The sequence below is a fragment of the Pteropus medius genome, unplaced genomic scaffold (assembly GCF_902729225.1).
Source record: "Pteropus medius unplaced genomic scaffold, Ma_sr-lr_union100, whole genome shotgun sequence".
NCBI classification, from domain to species: domain Eukaryota; kingdom Metazoa; phylum Chordata; class Mammalia; order Chiroptera; family Pteropodidae; genus Pteropus; species Pteropus medius.
Genome location: NW_024342467.1, coordinates 20,126,482 through 20,143,547, shown reverse-complemented (window position 1 = coordinate 20,143,547; position 17,066 = coordinate 20,126,482). Strand labels below are relative to the sequence as shown.

The following is a 17,066-nucleotide window of genomic DNA, read 5'->3' as shown; positions in this document are numbered from 1 at the left end:
TTCAGTATATTCACCTACTTCTGAGTATACTGAGCATCAATTTTAATGTAATGTTTTTCTTTTTTTCCTGTTTCGGTAATCAAGTTGGGGTTTTTTTCCTGTTTCGGTAATCAGGTTGGGGTGAATGATTTTTTGATCAACAAATTTTTTTAATTTACTCCAAGGTTCTAGTGAAGCAGTTGCTGATGGCTAAAATGTCACATTATATAGTGACTTTTAATATAAGAAGGTGACTGTGAGAAATTTACATCCATCTTATATGAGTGTTTGAAGGACCATCTGCCCTACTTTATGAACTCCATGGCATATCAAGGTTTGGCAGGATTGACGTTTCTTAAATAAATACACCTTTGGCACTCCCAAACTTACTCATCAGCAGATGGAGCTTAAAAAGGATGAGGCTAAGCCTCTCAGGTAGATAATTAACAGGTAAACTGAAATGCCCAGATTCCTGGGGGAGAGGGGTTTTGTCGTACACACACTGGCACCTCTCTCCCAGCCCCCACTCCTCCTTGAGTGTTTTGGCAGATGGTTTAGGACTTATTAAAAAAGTATCCTGAAGTGTATAGGTTGTTTGAGATGGGACAAAATTATGAATTTAGACATCACTGTTGCTTTGTGACAAAAGAACTCAATGAGCTTAGCTCTTTGGTCATAAAACTACTGAGACTTAGGACCCGAAGAAAGCATTTTTACACTGAATATTCATTTTTTAAAAAATCAACACAAAATAAATGTAATAAACCATCAGTATTAGGAATTCTTCAGAGTAGTTTTATTAATTAATTTTTAATTTAGTGTAACTTTCCTCCTCTTTATTATGAAGACCAAACGAGAAAACCTGATTTCCTCCTTTGACCTCCTGGCTGGCCTCGTCCTTACCTGGCTTTTCTAGGTTCGTGATACCCTTATTCTTACCTCAGTTTTCTGGTTCTTTTCCTGTTAGTGTCCATTTCAGTCTTCCTTTCGTTATCACTTCTTATGTCCTGAACTTGTGGTGTCCTTTTAGGGAAACTGACAATATTCGGGGCCATTTGGGCTGCAGCCTGTGTCCTGGTATTCTTTAGCCTCTCTTTGCCCAGCCTGCCCAGTTGTGACTATCAGTTGGCACCTTAAGTCCGAAACCCCTGAGGAACTGGGACCTGCCAGTCTGTGATGAAAGTTTTGTTTGTTCTGTTTGTTTTTGGCTGATCGTGAACATTTATTGAGTGGCTTCTTTGTGTAATCAACCTTCAACATGACCCTGTGCAATCTAGCTCCTACCTCTGCCTCTCAACTTGTATGTGTAGTAGACATTTTATTTAGCCCCTGCAAGTTCATACTGCTTTGTTATCTTTTAGACACAGAATTCAAATTTCACATGTTGGCCTAGAAAATGTTAAGTAGAGGACTTAAATACCTCAAGTATTTGGTTATTATCCACTTTTGACCTGGAATTATTTCTTTACTCTAAACCTTATAACCTCTGGAGCTTTAAAAGGTTATATTTAGAGCAGGGTATCTCTAAGTTGGCACTATTTTAGAATGAATATTTTTGTTGTCAGAAGCTGTCCTATGCATTACAGGATGTTTGGCATCATCCCTGGCCTCTGCCCACTGATGTTTAGCATCCACTGGCCACTACCCAAGGTGCCAGTAGCAGGTCTTCTCCCCTACTGGTAATACCTAGTGTCTCCAGACATTGCCAGTGTTCCTGCGGGGTGGGGGGAGTGGGGGCCAAATTGCCTCTGGTTGAGAACCACTGGTTTAGGGGCTTCCCTGTTATTTTTCCACTTCTGCAATGATCTCCTCATGGACATATAGAATGGTCCCAGAACTGCTAATACCTATTTATCTAAAATGGCTGCAGAATGGCATGTTTAAGGTCATGCCATTCATTCATTCATTCATTCATCCGTTTCTTCAACGTACATTTATCGAATGTCTACCAGATACCATGTTAAATGTGGGAAAGAAACAAATGAATAGAATGTGGTCCTGGTGCCTGTCTTAGTACATAAATTATTCACATTACCATGTCTTACTGGGGTGCCGTGTTCTGTGCAGAGGAAGAAAGGGTGCAGTGCTGTGCATGTAGCTGGCTTAATACTGAGTATCTGTTGCTAATTGAATGAGTGACCAGACGTCATAGAACGAACATGGACTCTAATCAGACACACCTGCATTCAAATCATGGTTTACTGTTTATTACTTTCTTGTCATCTAACTTTGAGCTAATTGCTTAACATCCCTGAGGCTTAAGTGATATAACATGTATTTTTTGTGAAACCCCAAACTCATATAAATGTATCATGGTGGCTGCTATTATTATTGTTACTTATTACTACTTATAGAAAGGATCTAATATCTAATCTTGAATGAGTAACAGATATATGTGGATAAACAGTTTTTTAAAAAATGAAATAAATTGTCTCTAATTTCAAGATTGTATTTGCTTTGAAAATGCCTTAGATTTTGTTCTTTCTATGAAATCCACATTCTTTGGTAGAGTTGAGTATTATTTATGTGTTTATTATCTCATATCTATGTTAAACTTTGATCATCTAAATGGTTTGAAGCTTTGGATTTTTATAGATAATTTAGCGCGCATACACATAGAAATATATCTTTTTAATTCTTAAATTGTCTTTTCTAAAGATTGGTACAAATTTTAAAGTTTACATAACCTTCAGAATACTTTTCATGTAATAAACACTTTGCTTCATCTAGTATCTTTGTTATTTCTTTTGTTTTGATTTTGTTTCTTAACACAGAAAAGCTTCACTGGCCTGAGCAGGAACTTGCTAAGAAGTCTATTCTAAGTGCAGAAGAGTCATTGGTCATTGACGACGACAGGAGCATTTCACATTTGTCTCCTGGAGTCCTGAAGGACATTTTCACAACCGGAACCAGTAGTTACAATGTCCTCCTACAGAGTAAAGAGGAGAAAAAGCATCAGTCGCAAAAGCAGTCTTCCTCCACATACTCCAAAAGATGCAGAAAACCCAGCAAATCTCCTAGCTCTTCTCGTAGTAAGGACCTTCGCAAGATGAAAGCCCCAGTGCCGGTGATGAGCGCTGGTCCTTGGTACTGCCTAGAAAGGCAGCCTGCTGTCTTTGTCACTAGTTCAGGGTCAAATCCTGTGAAGTTTACACCTGGTATCTCTGTTACAGGGAACAGCATAGTACTGCCACCTAAACCCAAAAACAAGGTCAAGCGATGCCATTTCTCCACTCTTCCAAAGCCAAAGCCACAGCCTCAGCTGTCTAGAAGTTTTGAGAAAGGAGATGACTCCTCTGGAAAGAAATTTTGTATACTGACTGCTATAAAGCCCACCAACTTGGAGAAAGAAAAACTGAGATTCTTCAAGTCTGACTATACCTACAATCCACAGTTTGAATATGCTAATTCTTCTCTGCCAGGTGTGTTAGCCAAGCACAGCAGCGCATCTGATCGCTTTCTTAAGCAGGTAAAATGCCGCTTCACTACTGGTATTTTCATTTTATGTAGCTAAAACAGTTATTTGCAATCTTGTAAAAAGAAAAAAAAAAGACTTGAAAAATATTCCATTTATTTATATGTCATAGTTAACTCCTACCCAGAACATGTATGTATGTGACAGGGACTTTCTAGGTAAGTGGCATGGCCTTCATGCAAACTGCTTTGCACTAATCAAAATCTATAAAGAATCCGTTGTATAGACTTTGTGGCAGGAAGACACTGTACTAGGAAAAAAGCTTCAGATTCTGGTTCCAAGCGTTCATTTGGGAGTTACCAACATGTGGCCCGTTAGGCAGCCCACAGACACGTGTGGCCGGCCGCACTGCATTTTCTGTTTGACACTGAATGCTGTAGAGGGAGCGGGCAACCTCCGGTTCTCCCTGTCCTGTTACAGTCCCAGCTTGCTTAGACTCCCAGAGGCGCTTGGAGACCTACCCTCGATACTTGCCCACGAACATTTTAGTGCTTTACCAAAATTGTTAATCATCACATAAATATTTAGAAACTCATTTAAAGAAGAAAACAATGAAGTTTTAAAAATGATCTTCAAGACTAGCAAATCATGATGTGAATGATGTAAGCAGCAATTTCTGGATTGCTCAGTTTAGACACACAACACACAGTTCTGTGTGCTTTGGGGCCTGATAAACTTCAGAATTCACTGACGTGTTTGAGGAGAAATTGGCCGATGCTCACCTGCCCGGCATGGTGTTGAGGTCATAAAGGCAGACTGCATTTGGCTAAGTTAACTTTGTACGGGCATTCATAACGCATCGGGTTCGGCCTGGCTCTGTCACAGAGGAACGTCTGCTGGGAGGCTGGGCAGCACTGCGTGGTTCCACTGGCCTGTGGTGCGTGCCCTATTTTAGCATTTTTACTACAACCCAGTTCTTTGGATTTGTGGCCAGAAGATTTTGTTGTTATAAATGTCATGGAATCTGACCAGTCTTTTGAAGCCATTACGTAAAGTTTATTTTTAAGATTAAAGTAATTTTAATATAGCTATTTCTTTTCCTTTGTTAGGAGAAACCTTTTCTGCTGTGTCTGTTTTCTAATGAGCAATCACTTTTTATTTAAATGTATTGAGATTGTGCTAAGCGTTAATTTAAAAGTCGGCTATTGTTTTTCTTCCTATTTTGGCAGTCATTTTGTGATTTTGTTGTTGTTGTGGAAATTGCAGTTGATCAAACAGGGCTTTCATTTATAAGTTAGGATAATTATAAAAATGCTGTTTGCCCCTCCCCGCAAGATGGCTGAGATTTATTCACGGATATTCTTTAATTTGGAGTCCTACACCAAGTCCGACCATTAGATTAACGAATGTCTCATTTACCTGAGGCAGTTAGGAAGCATCAGCAGCCCCTCAGGTCGAGCATTGACACTGCTTTGCCTGTGGCTGTACAATCTGTATTTTAGCCCAGTTCTAACTTGAGATAAAAACCTATATTTGGGTTGCTCGAGACTTCTAAATCGCACCAGCAGTCCTAGCCGGCTTGTACTTCAGATGCCACCACTTGAGTGAATGCTCTCAGCAAATGCCAAATATACTGTTCAGACCACTTTGATCAAATAAAGGAGATTTATCAGAACAAAGGCCTCCATAAAATATGCTTAAATTCCTATTCAGCATCTCAGTGGATTGTGTCATGATGTCACATCCACCCCTTCTCCAGCTGTGACGCTAAAGCAGCAGCTCCAGGGCCAGTCTCAGGATTCAGGAACGCACTGCAGAAAGGGGCCAGGATGTCCAGGGAGCCCCTGGTCTGTAGCCTCCATCAAGGCCTTGCCATCCGCCCCCAGCCTTCAGTCTCCAAGCCATGGCATCCCGACCCGTCTGAGGCCGGCGGTCCCTCCAGTGCACAGACAGGCACAATGTGCTGAGCTCCCCAGGCACAGATCAGTCTACCCCAGTGAGACCCAGGCAGCGCCCAGGCTCTGGTGTCCCCCATTGGTTACCCTGTCTCTTCAGGCAGCTCCAAGACAATTTTCCTGGTCAGGCAAGAGGTTCCGCAGGAGGCACTCAGCCTTTGAGGTGGCTCATGGCATCTCGCCTGGGCCGCAGGGCCCGAATATATCTCCTGAGAGAGCCTGCCAAACCCTGCTCGGCCTCTTGCCGGCCACTGTGGTGGCCCTCAGCTCCGCCACCCCGGGTGTGCTTAAACGTGACAGAGTTTGAAAGTGTCTCTTTTCTGCGGCTGTGGGCCTCTGCAGGAAAGAGCTCAGTGCCCCTGGTGCTGAGGAGAAGGGACCTGGATGAGAGGTAGTAAGAGCCGCTGGGGTCAGGGAGTCAGAAGTGGGGCCTCGGTGGTGCCCTTGAGCAGCAAACTGGCCGTCAGGGCACTTTCGGTCCCCGCTGCCAGGTGGCTGAGCATCCCCGGGGAACCCAGATATCAGCTCCAGGTGGCCTTAGACCCAGCACATTGCTGAACAGATTGGAAGTGAGAGGTGAGAAGCGTCTTCAGGTCAGTCATGGGAGCCCTTGAACTTCAGTGTCTCCAGCAGTCACATGGAAATTATATATTAACGTGGTGAAGCCAGTGGACAGCTTCTGTGGCCGGTTTTCAGCCTCTGGCTGAACTCATACCTCAGTGTCGATCCTGGCTAGCTCCTGCTAACTGGGAGTTCCGATTGGTGGAGCGACATTTAATAACATTAGGAAAATAAGTCAGCTTTTGTTTGGCTAGATAAGATAAAGCTTGAATTATTTTCTTATTTAATAAAACTGGAGCAATGGGGATCCTTAGTGGTTGGTAAATGGGGAGCTTTTGTATGAGAGGAGGCAGGCTTTGGGGTGTTGGGTACCCTCTGGCAAAAGGAATTTTAACAGAGAGGCCTGAGCTGCTGTCCTTGGAAAGCCCAGCTTGCAAGATTAACCCTTGCCTGGCATCTGGAACTCGACTGGTGCACAGTTCCCTACACTGAAATAAAACTTTCCCTCAGTGATGAGAGTAGCTCGCTTTGCCTAAACTGCAAACAGCACGTTTGATGTTGGATACCTCTTTTTCTTTTGAGAGTCTGGAGTTTTGGAGTCTGCTAGGTATAGTAGGGGTGCGCATGTGGCTAGGCCCCAGTAATCACCCTGGGCGCTGGGTCTGTAACAAGGCTCCTTGGCAGACAACTCGTTTTACAGCTCAGTTGCTGGGTAAGTGACTTGTGTGCCGTGTGACTTCACTGGGAAAAGACTCTTGGAAGCTCGTTTCTGGTTTTCTCCATACTTTACTGGAGATAAGAATTGGGGAGTGATGGGTTTAAGTTGATCCCTTAAAGGCATTTACATTCAGGTTTCAGAAAAAGAAGAAAAACTCTGCACTGTCCAAATAAAACATCCCCGTGGGCTGTATACACTGTCAGTTTGAGATTCCTGATCAGAGATAGGTCTGGCTTCACATAGCTCCCTAGAGGGCCGTTGTTGGGGTGCCTCTGACAAATCGAGCCTGGGTTCTATGTTGACAGAATGGATTAGGTTTACCATGAACATGAGATTCTTCTTTGGCATCCTAATACTTCTAACACTTTTTAGTTGCATGATATTTGTATAGAAGGTCGAGTAAATTAAGTGTATGCCAAGTTAGTAGAAATTTTTCATTGAGAGTAGCTGGGAAAGCTTGAAGAAAAAAATTATACTTGTTTTCCATATACTTCTATTTGTTATGAAGTTGTTGACACTTTTTTTGTAAGACCCTTGCTGCTCTGTTATTCCATTAAAATTGCTTTAAAATGTAAGGACAAAGTCATATCAGTGTGTGACAAATCACTGCTAGCATCGATATTTGCTCATTACTCCGTGTGCCGAGTGCTTCACACCTGTCGTCATCTTTGGTCCCTCGCGTGAGGAGCAGTGGTTGCGGTATGACCAGTTGAAAAAACTGACCTAGACAGGTGAAGTAACTTTGCTGAGGTCACTATGTGTACAGTAGGTTACAGAGCCAGGAGTCTGTCCCAAACACCCCGTTTCTTCCACACCATGGTCTGGCAGCAAACCAGCCCTCAGTTTCCATGATGTCAATGTGAATACTTCCACCGTGACCAGTTCCAAGCACTGTAGCCTCTCCTGGCTTGCAAGTCATACACATTCAGCGAGCTCTCGCAAGTCGGCATGCCCGGGCCCCAGCATCCCACTGCTTCCCGAGGGCTTTTGACCTGGCTTTCCTGACCCTAGTGCCACTCTCCACCTGAAAAGCACTAGACCAAAAGATCCTCTCACTTTGCTAGTGAGGAGTCAGTCACAGGGACTCAGAAGACTGTTTTTGTCTTTCTGTAAGACACCTATGAAATAGTGACTATTAGTTACAGTTTTTTGGAAGCTTTAAGACAACAGTATTAACCTTCTTCCTGTCACGGCACCCATCTTTTTCAGTTATAGTTTTGATCTCAACTCATAGTACAATGTTAATTAGTGCCTTAGGAAGAGTACAAGGTGAAAGTTGAACTCCTTGTCTATGAACTAAATATTTGAAAAAAGCAAAAATGGGGCTCCCCAAAAGACCTAACCGCAATGTTATAGCTGGCTGATTTTTCTCTTCATGCCCCTCTGACTGTGCCAGTGAACCAGGCAGAAACATCCCTTTCATTACAGCTCCCACAATATGTACCTCTTCTCTGTTTACCACTGTCCTCACCATTGCATTTCACCTGTTTCCTGTTTCACATAATCCAGAATTGACAAGAGAGTTAAAATTAAGTATCTTCAAATGAAACAAAATAGCTGAAAATAGCTTTGAAAAATTCCTTCTACAATAAAGTAGTATATAATATCCAGTGTTATCCTAGTCCTAAGACTTTATATTTTTCAAAATAATTGTTATTTGCAAATATACTCCAGTTTTGATCACTCATATTAATGGAAGGAAACATTTATATGGATTAGGTACAATGGAAAGTTTATTCCCTGCTCCCTCCCTATTGAATAGTTGTCATCAAGGCAGCCACCTTGCTCTCCTGCTGTGACAATGCCACATCAGCCATGAGTAATCCACTAGGGTCAGCAGTAAGTAGTAAATGCAGTAATAGAAAAGGCCACACATAGTGGCATGAAAAGGAGATTGTAGAAGGAAGGATGTTTAAATCAAACATCTAAGTGGAAATAAGCCACTGAATTGATTAGTGCCTTAGGAAGAGTACAAGGTCAAAGTTGAACTCCTTGTCTGTGAACTAAATATTTGAAAAAAGCAAAAATGGGGCTCCCCAAAAGACCTAACCACAATGTGGACTCCTGGCTCTGTAAGAAGAAAGCTTTCTGAACCTTTGCTTTGGTTCCAGGCATCTGGCATCGGAACCTCTGGGGGAATAGGTGCAGTTAGGAAGGATGGCGGATTGAGCGCTGAGCAGTGTTCGTATGGACTTGCACACTGTGGTGCAGAATGAGTATATTTTTATTTTTGCAACGATTCTATATGCTTATGTAAATATTGTACTGTCGGCTTCATTGTTCTTATGTATGGATGGAGATATATATAGATATATACAGATATAGATATATATCTATATCTGTATCTATATCTGTATATATCTATACACGCACACACACACACACACACACAATACATGTATCTTGAGGGAATTAGACTGAATGATCTTTGTAGGATCACACACATCTCAAGTTTCTGGCCCCAAAATATTGTGGCTAATCAAGATTCTGCTTCATGTCACATTATATCTGGTTGTATCATTTGTTTTATGAAACGTTTAGCTCTTCCAAACGTCAAGCACAGAAAAGCTCAGTTTCTGCCAGCCGTGTCAACTGAAAATTCTTTTACTTCAGATAACAGTGCTTTATTAAGGCAGCATAAGTGGCAAATAGTTTGGTTTGTTAAAATTAATTTTCCAAATAAGTGAAATTTGTTTCTCTAAGCACAAAAACCTAATGAACAATTTCACCATCACAGCGCAGTTCTTTATCTTGACAGCTCAGGACAGTGCTTTTCACAGGTAGGGGGAGCAGATCTGTTTATCTTAAAATCATGTGAATTCTACATCATGCTTCATAATGAATCTTTATTCTAATTTAGAAAAATGTAAATTGCTTATGTTCAAGTAAAATGGATACTTTCCAAATAGATGGGGAGGGGCATCTCGTCTTCTCACAGCTATGGCACCCTGTCTGCTGTCCCCAGTCTAACAAACTGACACTTAGTACGAAGGTGTTATCAGCAAAAAGCAGCTGCTTACGTGAACAGCTCTCTCAGGAGATTACATGTTAACATCATTCATTTCTAAAACTGGCTGCTGTCAGGGAGGGCCCTGCAGCATCTTGAGGGGAAAAGCATCGACGAGGAACCTTCTGGGATGCAGAGTAGTCATGGCTGAAAGGCGAGGGTTCCGACCGGTCGGAGACTGAGAGCACAAAGTCATAATTTTACAGAATACCAGCTTATCGTCTTAATAAAACATTAAGAGTGACATATTCTTGATTTTTCATCAAAAGATCTGTCCATAAGCAAAACAGAAGAGTTGTGGGAGTTGAGAAAGAAAGCTGCAGGAAACAGTTCATTTTCTAAAAGGTGTTCGATGTCTCTCAAAAAAGCCATTTCTATCACAACATATTATTTAAGAATTAGAATATTACTTGATATTAATATATTCTATGTCTGCTTGACGGGAGTGAAACTGTTCTGCTTGTGTAAGTATAGCATCCTAAAATTTTCGTTATTAACGTTAATGCAAGTTCACGCTCCCATACTATCGGGAGTGACTCAGTCGGGTTATTGTAAAATCTCAGAGGCGCTTGGGTAGAGAAAGGGAAAGGCCTCTGACTTGGACAGCAGCTTTCCTTCCTGCCCCGGGCGACATAACACACAGCAGCCTGTGGCACAGCACTGCGTCACTGATAGCATTCACGTAGTCAAAGTGAGGACCGAGGTGGACTGATTTCACGATGTTAGGAAATAAATTCTGATTTTTGTTTTCCTAGTCGGTAAACTATATAGTTAGAGTGTCTCAAGGGCCACAAACTCCGATGCCTAAAGGGACCTGGGCAGGGATCGTAAGGCACTACAGAGAGCTGGCTGAGCACGGTAGCAGACCAGAAACCAGACAGCAGTTATTTTATGTGAGCTATAATTGGGGTCTAGCGTTATATCTTCATGATTTTCAAGAGAAAGGTGGATACTGAATTCTATATGAAGTCTTCCAGTTTGTAAATGTTGATGGCTAACTCAGTTAAACAAACAAAGCCTGTCTAGACCAATGAAAACCTGTTTGTGGGCCACGTTCACCCCATGGGTTTACCAGTTTGCCGCCTCTGACTCACCAGATCTGTTACAAATAAACTGGTTTTTGGGGGATCAATGATTAGCATAACATAAAGACTTTTAAATATGGTCCTCTGAAAATAGTGCCTTGCTTTTAGAGTTTATAATAGAAATGGAATAGGTGATTCATTGTTGTATTAAATATTAAAACGTAATAAATACATAAAAATCACATATTTTAAAGCAAGACCATTCATTTTTTTGTTTTTGATAGAAACAACTTAATTGGAAATCAGATTCCTTCACTAATAGCAGGGTGTCGTGACATAGAATTTCTTTGAGGCTAAGTTTTAGGTGTGCTAGCATTTGAAGGTGTTTTATCTTGGTAGACCTCAGGTTGTCCAAACAGTAAAGGGCAGGAAAAGCAAGCCTTCTTTAAATTACATCTTTTTCCAGGTAACACAATTTTGTTTAGCAAACTGCAAAACTTTCACAGATACCATAAAGTAGTAAGATTTTTTAAAAGAGATTTCGAGTTTAGTATGTTCCAGAGTCATTTCGTATATTAGATTGGAGAAGTGGGGTCGTTTCCCAACCTAATAGCAAGGAAGATTTTCTTACAGTCAGTTGGAAACGCCCCATCAGATTGTGTGTCCTTGGAAGAAGGTATGACCTTGATGACTCATTGAAACAGCACTTCTGTTGACTTGCCTTTGAAAACTTGCCTAAGCATCTTCTCAGGTTCTTATCTTCACAGGGTCTCTCTTACAAAATAGCTTGAATATCTGTTTTTTTCTTGTAGGTGATGCAGGAAGACTCTGCAGTACTAAGCCGTTTTTAAATGCTTGTCCTGGTAGCAGTTACCCTCTCGTTTCCCACTCACCATTGTGTACATCCAGACTGTCCCCCAGCCTGAGGACACAAACATGCAGAAGGGGCGAAGGGTGTGTGTGGATGGGGGCGAGAAGGCTGAAGGTGACATCTTTACTTGTCCTACTGTGTGTTTCACTCACTTGTTCCTTCACTGAAGGCAGACTCGGTGTCTCAGGTCTATTTCCTCAGTTCTGCATATGTGTAATATAATTTTTTGAAATACTTTCCCTTTTATTATAATCTAGTCATAGTCTGCAGTCTGTTGTATAGAAAAATGAATTACTGGCAAAAGCATTTTTGCTTCAGTCTCCCCTGCTCTCCACACTGCTGTGTCTTTCTAAGATAAAAATCTGATCACGTCACTTCCCTTCCTGAAAAACTTAAGGGCTCCTCATAATTCAGGATAAACCCAAAATCTTTAGCATGGCTGACAGGCTTTCACTTTCCACCATCCAGCTCTCGCTTGCACTGCCAGAGTCAAGTCTATACACCTGCAGCGTCTTGTGCAAACAGCCTACCATAGCATTTATCATGCTGCTGTCCTGCTTATTTTTCTTTTTGTGTCTTCATTGCTAGTCTGACCTCTTTGATAAAGTGTATTTTATTTACTTCAGCTGTCCCCAGAATTTTGCACAGCTCCTGGCACTAAATAAATGAGTCTCCTGGTGTCTGTCCAGCCAGGAACTCTGGTTTTCACTTGCTTTGCTTTGTATGTGCTTCTGACGATACATGTCTTGTCAGCCACTTTGCCATAAGAAAGAGTTTGGAAAACGCTGGCTTAAAGAAAATGACTGTGTGATCTCCTAGGGGTTATTCAGTATTTTGGGGGAGGAGGGAGTTACAGATATTATAATTCACTAAAAAGGGGAGGAATGAAGGAAGGGTTGTGATTGGATGGAGGTCAAACCAGTTACCTTAAATTCTGTAATTAAAACCCAGCATTCTTCTGCTAAAATTTAAATACTGTACACAGTTATCTGGGAAATAGATTACACAGCCCATTCACAGTCTCTCTCCCCCTCCCTCCTCTTTTTCTCTCTGTCTCTATATCTAATTTTGTCCTGAAAACAACCCCGTAAGGTAAGTAGGACAAAGATTTTCATCTCCATTTTGCCAGTGAAGAAACTAAGTCCGAGAAAGGTAAAATGACATGCTTAAGACCTCGCAGTCACTGACTTACATCATATCAGTGTCCCTGCTGGATACAGTTTTTCACTGATTGAAAGCTGCAGTTGAGAAGGAAGATAGTTTTTAGCACATGACTGTGGAAGTGGCTCGTGATCGATGGTCAGATTTCCACAATGCTAAACAGTGAACAGAACCAGCGAGTAAAACAGCAGCAGATCATTCAACACAATGTTGAGATTTTACGGAAAGTTTGTTTTATCATCCAAGACGATGCTGAATGTTTTGTATAGAGATTTTTTCATTTTCTGGATTAGTGGTTTAAATGTTACATAGTGCTATATTACTATTTCTTTTTTTAATAACAGCTTTACTAAGATAATTCACACACCATACAGTTCACCCATCTAAAGTGTACAGTTCAGTGATTTGTAATATATTTGGAATTACTCAGCCATCACCACTGTCAAATTCAAGGACATTTCATCACCCCCTCAAAAACCCTAGACCCATTAGAAATGACTCACCATTTCCCACCATCCTCCCAGCCCTAGGGTCTACTTTTTCTTTTTCTATGGATTTGCCTATTCTAGACATTTCAGATAAATGGATCATACATTTATGTGGTCCTTTGTGACTAGCTTCTTTTACTTAGCATAGGTTTCAAGATTCATCCATGTTATCTATGTCATGCCATGTATCAGTACTTTTTATTATTGAATGATACTCAGTGTGTGGATATATTACACATATTCTTCAGTTGAGAGACATTTGGGTTGGCCGTTGTGAATAATGCTGTGAGCATGGGTATACAAATTTTTGTGTGGACATATATTTTCAATTATCTTGGGTATACACCTAGTAGTGGGCCATATGGTAGATCTTCGAGCAGTGGGTCATGTGGGAACTCTGTATGTTTAACCTTTCGAGGGGGACTTTTCCAAAGTGACCATACCGTCTCACATTCCCACTGGCAGTGCGTGAGGGTTCCAGGTTCTCCATGTCCTCCTCAGCTCTCGTTTTATTTTTGTGCTTATAGCTGTCCTAGTGATGTGAAGTGTTATCTTACTGTGGTTTTGATTTGCATTTCACTGATGACAGATGATGTCGAGCATCTTTTCATGTGCTTTTTGGCCATTTGTCTGTCTTATTTGGAGAACTACTTATTCAGATCTTTTGCCCATTTTTTAATTGGGTTATTTGCGTTTTTATTCTTGAGGTGTAGATGTTCTTGATATATTCTAGATATAAGTCCTTTACCAGATATGAAATTTGCAAACATTTTCTCCCATTCTGTGGGTTATCTTTTTACTTTCTTGATGGTATCCTTTGAAACACAAAAATTTTTAATTTTGATGAAGTCCATCTTAACCTATTTTGTTGTTGTTTGCACTTTTGGTGTCATATCTAAGAAACCATTGCCCAGTCAAAGGTCATGAAGACTTATGCCTGTGCTTTCTTTTAAGTGTTTTGTAGCTTTAGCTTTTATATTTAGATCTTTGATCCATTTTGCGTTAATTTTTGAATATGATATAGGGGTCCAACTTTATTCTTTTATATGTGGCTATCTAATTGTCCCAGCACCATTTGTTGAAGAGAATTTGATTACGTGTCTGGTTTTAACAGAGGAGAATAAGAATGCTTTAGGATCGTGGGGTGGCAATGCTGTGACGCTGGTCTGTGTAGCGTTAGAAATGGCATCCAGATCGGAAGAGAGGACCAGTTCCTTCGTGCACAGCAGTTGTTCATTTTGCATTTGTTTCCTCTTTGCTCTAGGTTTGAGCTCTCTGAAAATCAATTTGTTTTGATGCCTGTAAGATATGTAAAACTTTAAAATATCCTTTTTTAAAGAGGAAGGATTCAGAAATGACTATGAGCGGAGAGAATGTATTAATTCACAATGTAGTAAAAAAATCTGTGTGGCAGGGCAAACATCTAATTACTGAACATCTGCTCTTCTTATCATTCTGCAAATGACCCTCTTCCCCTCTAAATCTCCAGGATGAATTACCTCATCCCTCAGCTTAAGATGTTGCGTGTACCGCATTTTCCTCTTCTGTCTCCGAACCTCGTGTGCGGGGGCTCATACATGTGGTGTTCCTGTATGTACATAAGTAATTAAATTCGGTTATGTTCTCTTGTTAATCTGTCTCATGTCAATTTAATTAGTAGACCAGCCGAGAGAACCTAGAAGGGTAGAGTACAGTTTCCTCTCCTGTGCTCTTGAAGCTTGAACTTCCTGACCCATCCAGCTACTGTCTCTCTCTGTACTGGGGGCTGTTTTAGTGCAGATGGTTGGGAAGTTATTTCTTGAGGTCAGTGAAGGATCCTAGAGAGCACTGTGATCACTGGCAAGTCTGTCATGGTTGGACCAGCCGAAAACCTGGTAAGAACCCAGTAGAGATGACAACAGGATACACATGTTAAAGAAGATTGAGCATGACGTAATATTAAGATAAGCTTTTGGGAACGTTGATGTAGCTCCCCGGTAGTGTTGCATCATGATGGAGCCTCGTCAAATCAAGATGAATTGAAGGAAGTGATAGCTATTATATCTGATTACGTATATTGTGTGCATAATTTTTACGAAAAATTATACCCCCTTAAAAACACCCACTACTTTTATTCATTTTTTTGGTGGATCTAATAATTAGTTCATTAGGTATAAATTTTTCCTAAATGTTGATAAACTGTCAAGGTAAGCATTCTTACATGTATAGGGTACTTTTTCAGTATAAATTTCTAAATTATTATTTCCTATTATGAGTATGAGTACTTATGAATACTTAATAACCTTCTACCATTTATTGATGATAACAAGGAACACCTGTATTTACATTTTTCTTAATTAAGAAAATTAAGAATTAAGAAAAACTAATTGTCACGTGCTACATTAACAACGTTTCAGTCAACAACGGAGCACATGTCAGACGGCGTCCCATAAAATTATAGTGAGAACTTCCCATCATCGGGTGACATCATAGCCATCTAGTGGTGTAGCCATCGTCATGAGCACATCACACTAACGAGTGTTTGCAGTGATGCTGGTGTAAACAGCTGTACTGTCACAACAGGAAACAAACTGCCAGTCGTATGAAAGTGTAGCAGCAGGCTGTGCCACCCGGGTTTGCGTGTCTCTATCCTAGTCTCTCAGAGATATCCCCATCCTTAGGCAGCGCGTGACTGTCCTGACCTGATAGCCACGTCTTCCCACTGAGTAAGCATGTGCTAGAAGAGTTAATTTTATCTGAGATTAAGTACATCCTTCTAAAAACCTAGAAGCACAGGTTATAATAAAAAATTTCTTTAACTTTTTTTAGGTCTAAATATCAGTCCGATATAGAGGGTACCAATTCTGTTTCTTCTGGAAGAAGATTTCTCACGTTCTTTTCGCTCTGATATATTGATGACTAGTGACTATTAGATTGGTGTATGCAAAACACCTTTGCTAATCTGATAAAATGGGTTTTTAATTATGTGCTCATTTGTTCTTTTAATTATTCTATTTGTCATATAAATAAATTGGTCTCTGGGGTATTTGTGCTCTATTCCCATTCCCAGAGACCCTTCTCACTCCACTGTGCACATGAGTCACCTGGTGATCTTGTTAAAATGCAGATTTTGATTCAGTAGGCATGGGGGAGTTAAATTTCTGTAGCTTCACGAGATGCCGGCGCCTTTGGACTGCACTTTGAATAGCAAAGTTTTCAATAACATTTTTGGGAACTGAAGCCAGGAAAGCCTTTTGAAGCCATTTCTTGTTATGATAACTTTAAAATATATGCCTAGTGTACTGATAATATATATTTTTCCAAAAGAGATATATATGTTGAATTATAACTTGTAATATGTGAGCTTTTCTTTAGTTTTGGTGTTGGACATGTTATCTACAGTGATGGTATTTATAGAGTGATAACATGATGATATAATAATTGTATACTGACTGTTATGTCTCGGACTATGCTTTACAAAGGTCGACTAAATTTTCTCAACAAAAACATGAAGTAGACATTATTTTTTTACTCATTTACAAATAAGAAGGCTTAGTAACAAATCCGGTGACTTGCACATGGTCACACAACTAGAAGGTGGCAGAACTAGGATGTCACCTCAGGCAGTCTGATTTAGAGCTCGTACTTTCAATCTCTATCCATCTGACAGCATTTCAGGAACTGTAAATTTACATAACGTATATCCGAACTTTCTAGCTTATTTCACAATTCATATAAGATATATTCGAATTTTCTAGTTTCTTCCCCAAAAGACCTTTGGAGAACATTTTTCTTCCTTTTGTTTTTATTTCTTGTGGTTTTCTCATAGATACTGATCATCTGTGATTCATTATCAGTTTTTTGTTTTTTTTTTTAGTTTTCTGCATATTTGTGTTTAGAGAAAAAG

At 40.4% G+C, this 17,066-nt stretch overlaps 1 protein-coding gene across 8 annotated transcripts in view; it reads left to right on the top strand.

Moving 5' to 3' along the window:
- Positions 1 to 17,066, top strand: part of MATCAP2 (microtubule associated tyrosine carboxypeptidase 2) — a 34,230-nt gene that overhangs the window by 5,664 nt on the left and 11,500 nt on the right. For 3 of the 8 annotated variants that reach the window (XM_039862754.1, XM_039862757.1, XM_039862758.1), the window contains exon 2: positions 2,754 to 3,448. The exons of 1 other annotated variant lie outside the window; for it this stretch is intronic. In XM_039862754.1, coding sequence (XP_039718688.1) covers positions 2,754 to 3,448 — 695 coding nt within the window. Of the gene's footprint in view, positions 1 to 2,753; positions 3,449 to 11,472; positions 11,646 to 17,066 lie in introns of those variants that run through there. 4 more of the 8 variants (XM_039862756.1, XM_039862761.1, XM_039862760.1 and 1 more) reach the window with 4 other exon arrangements.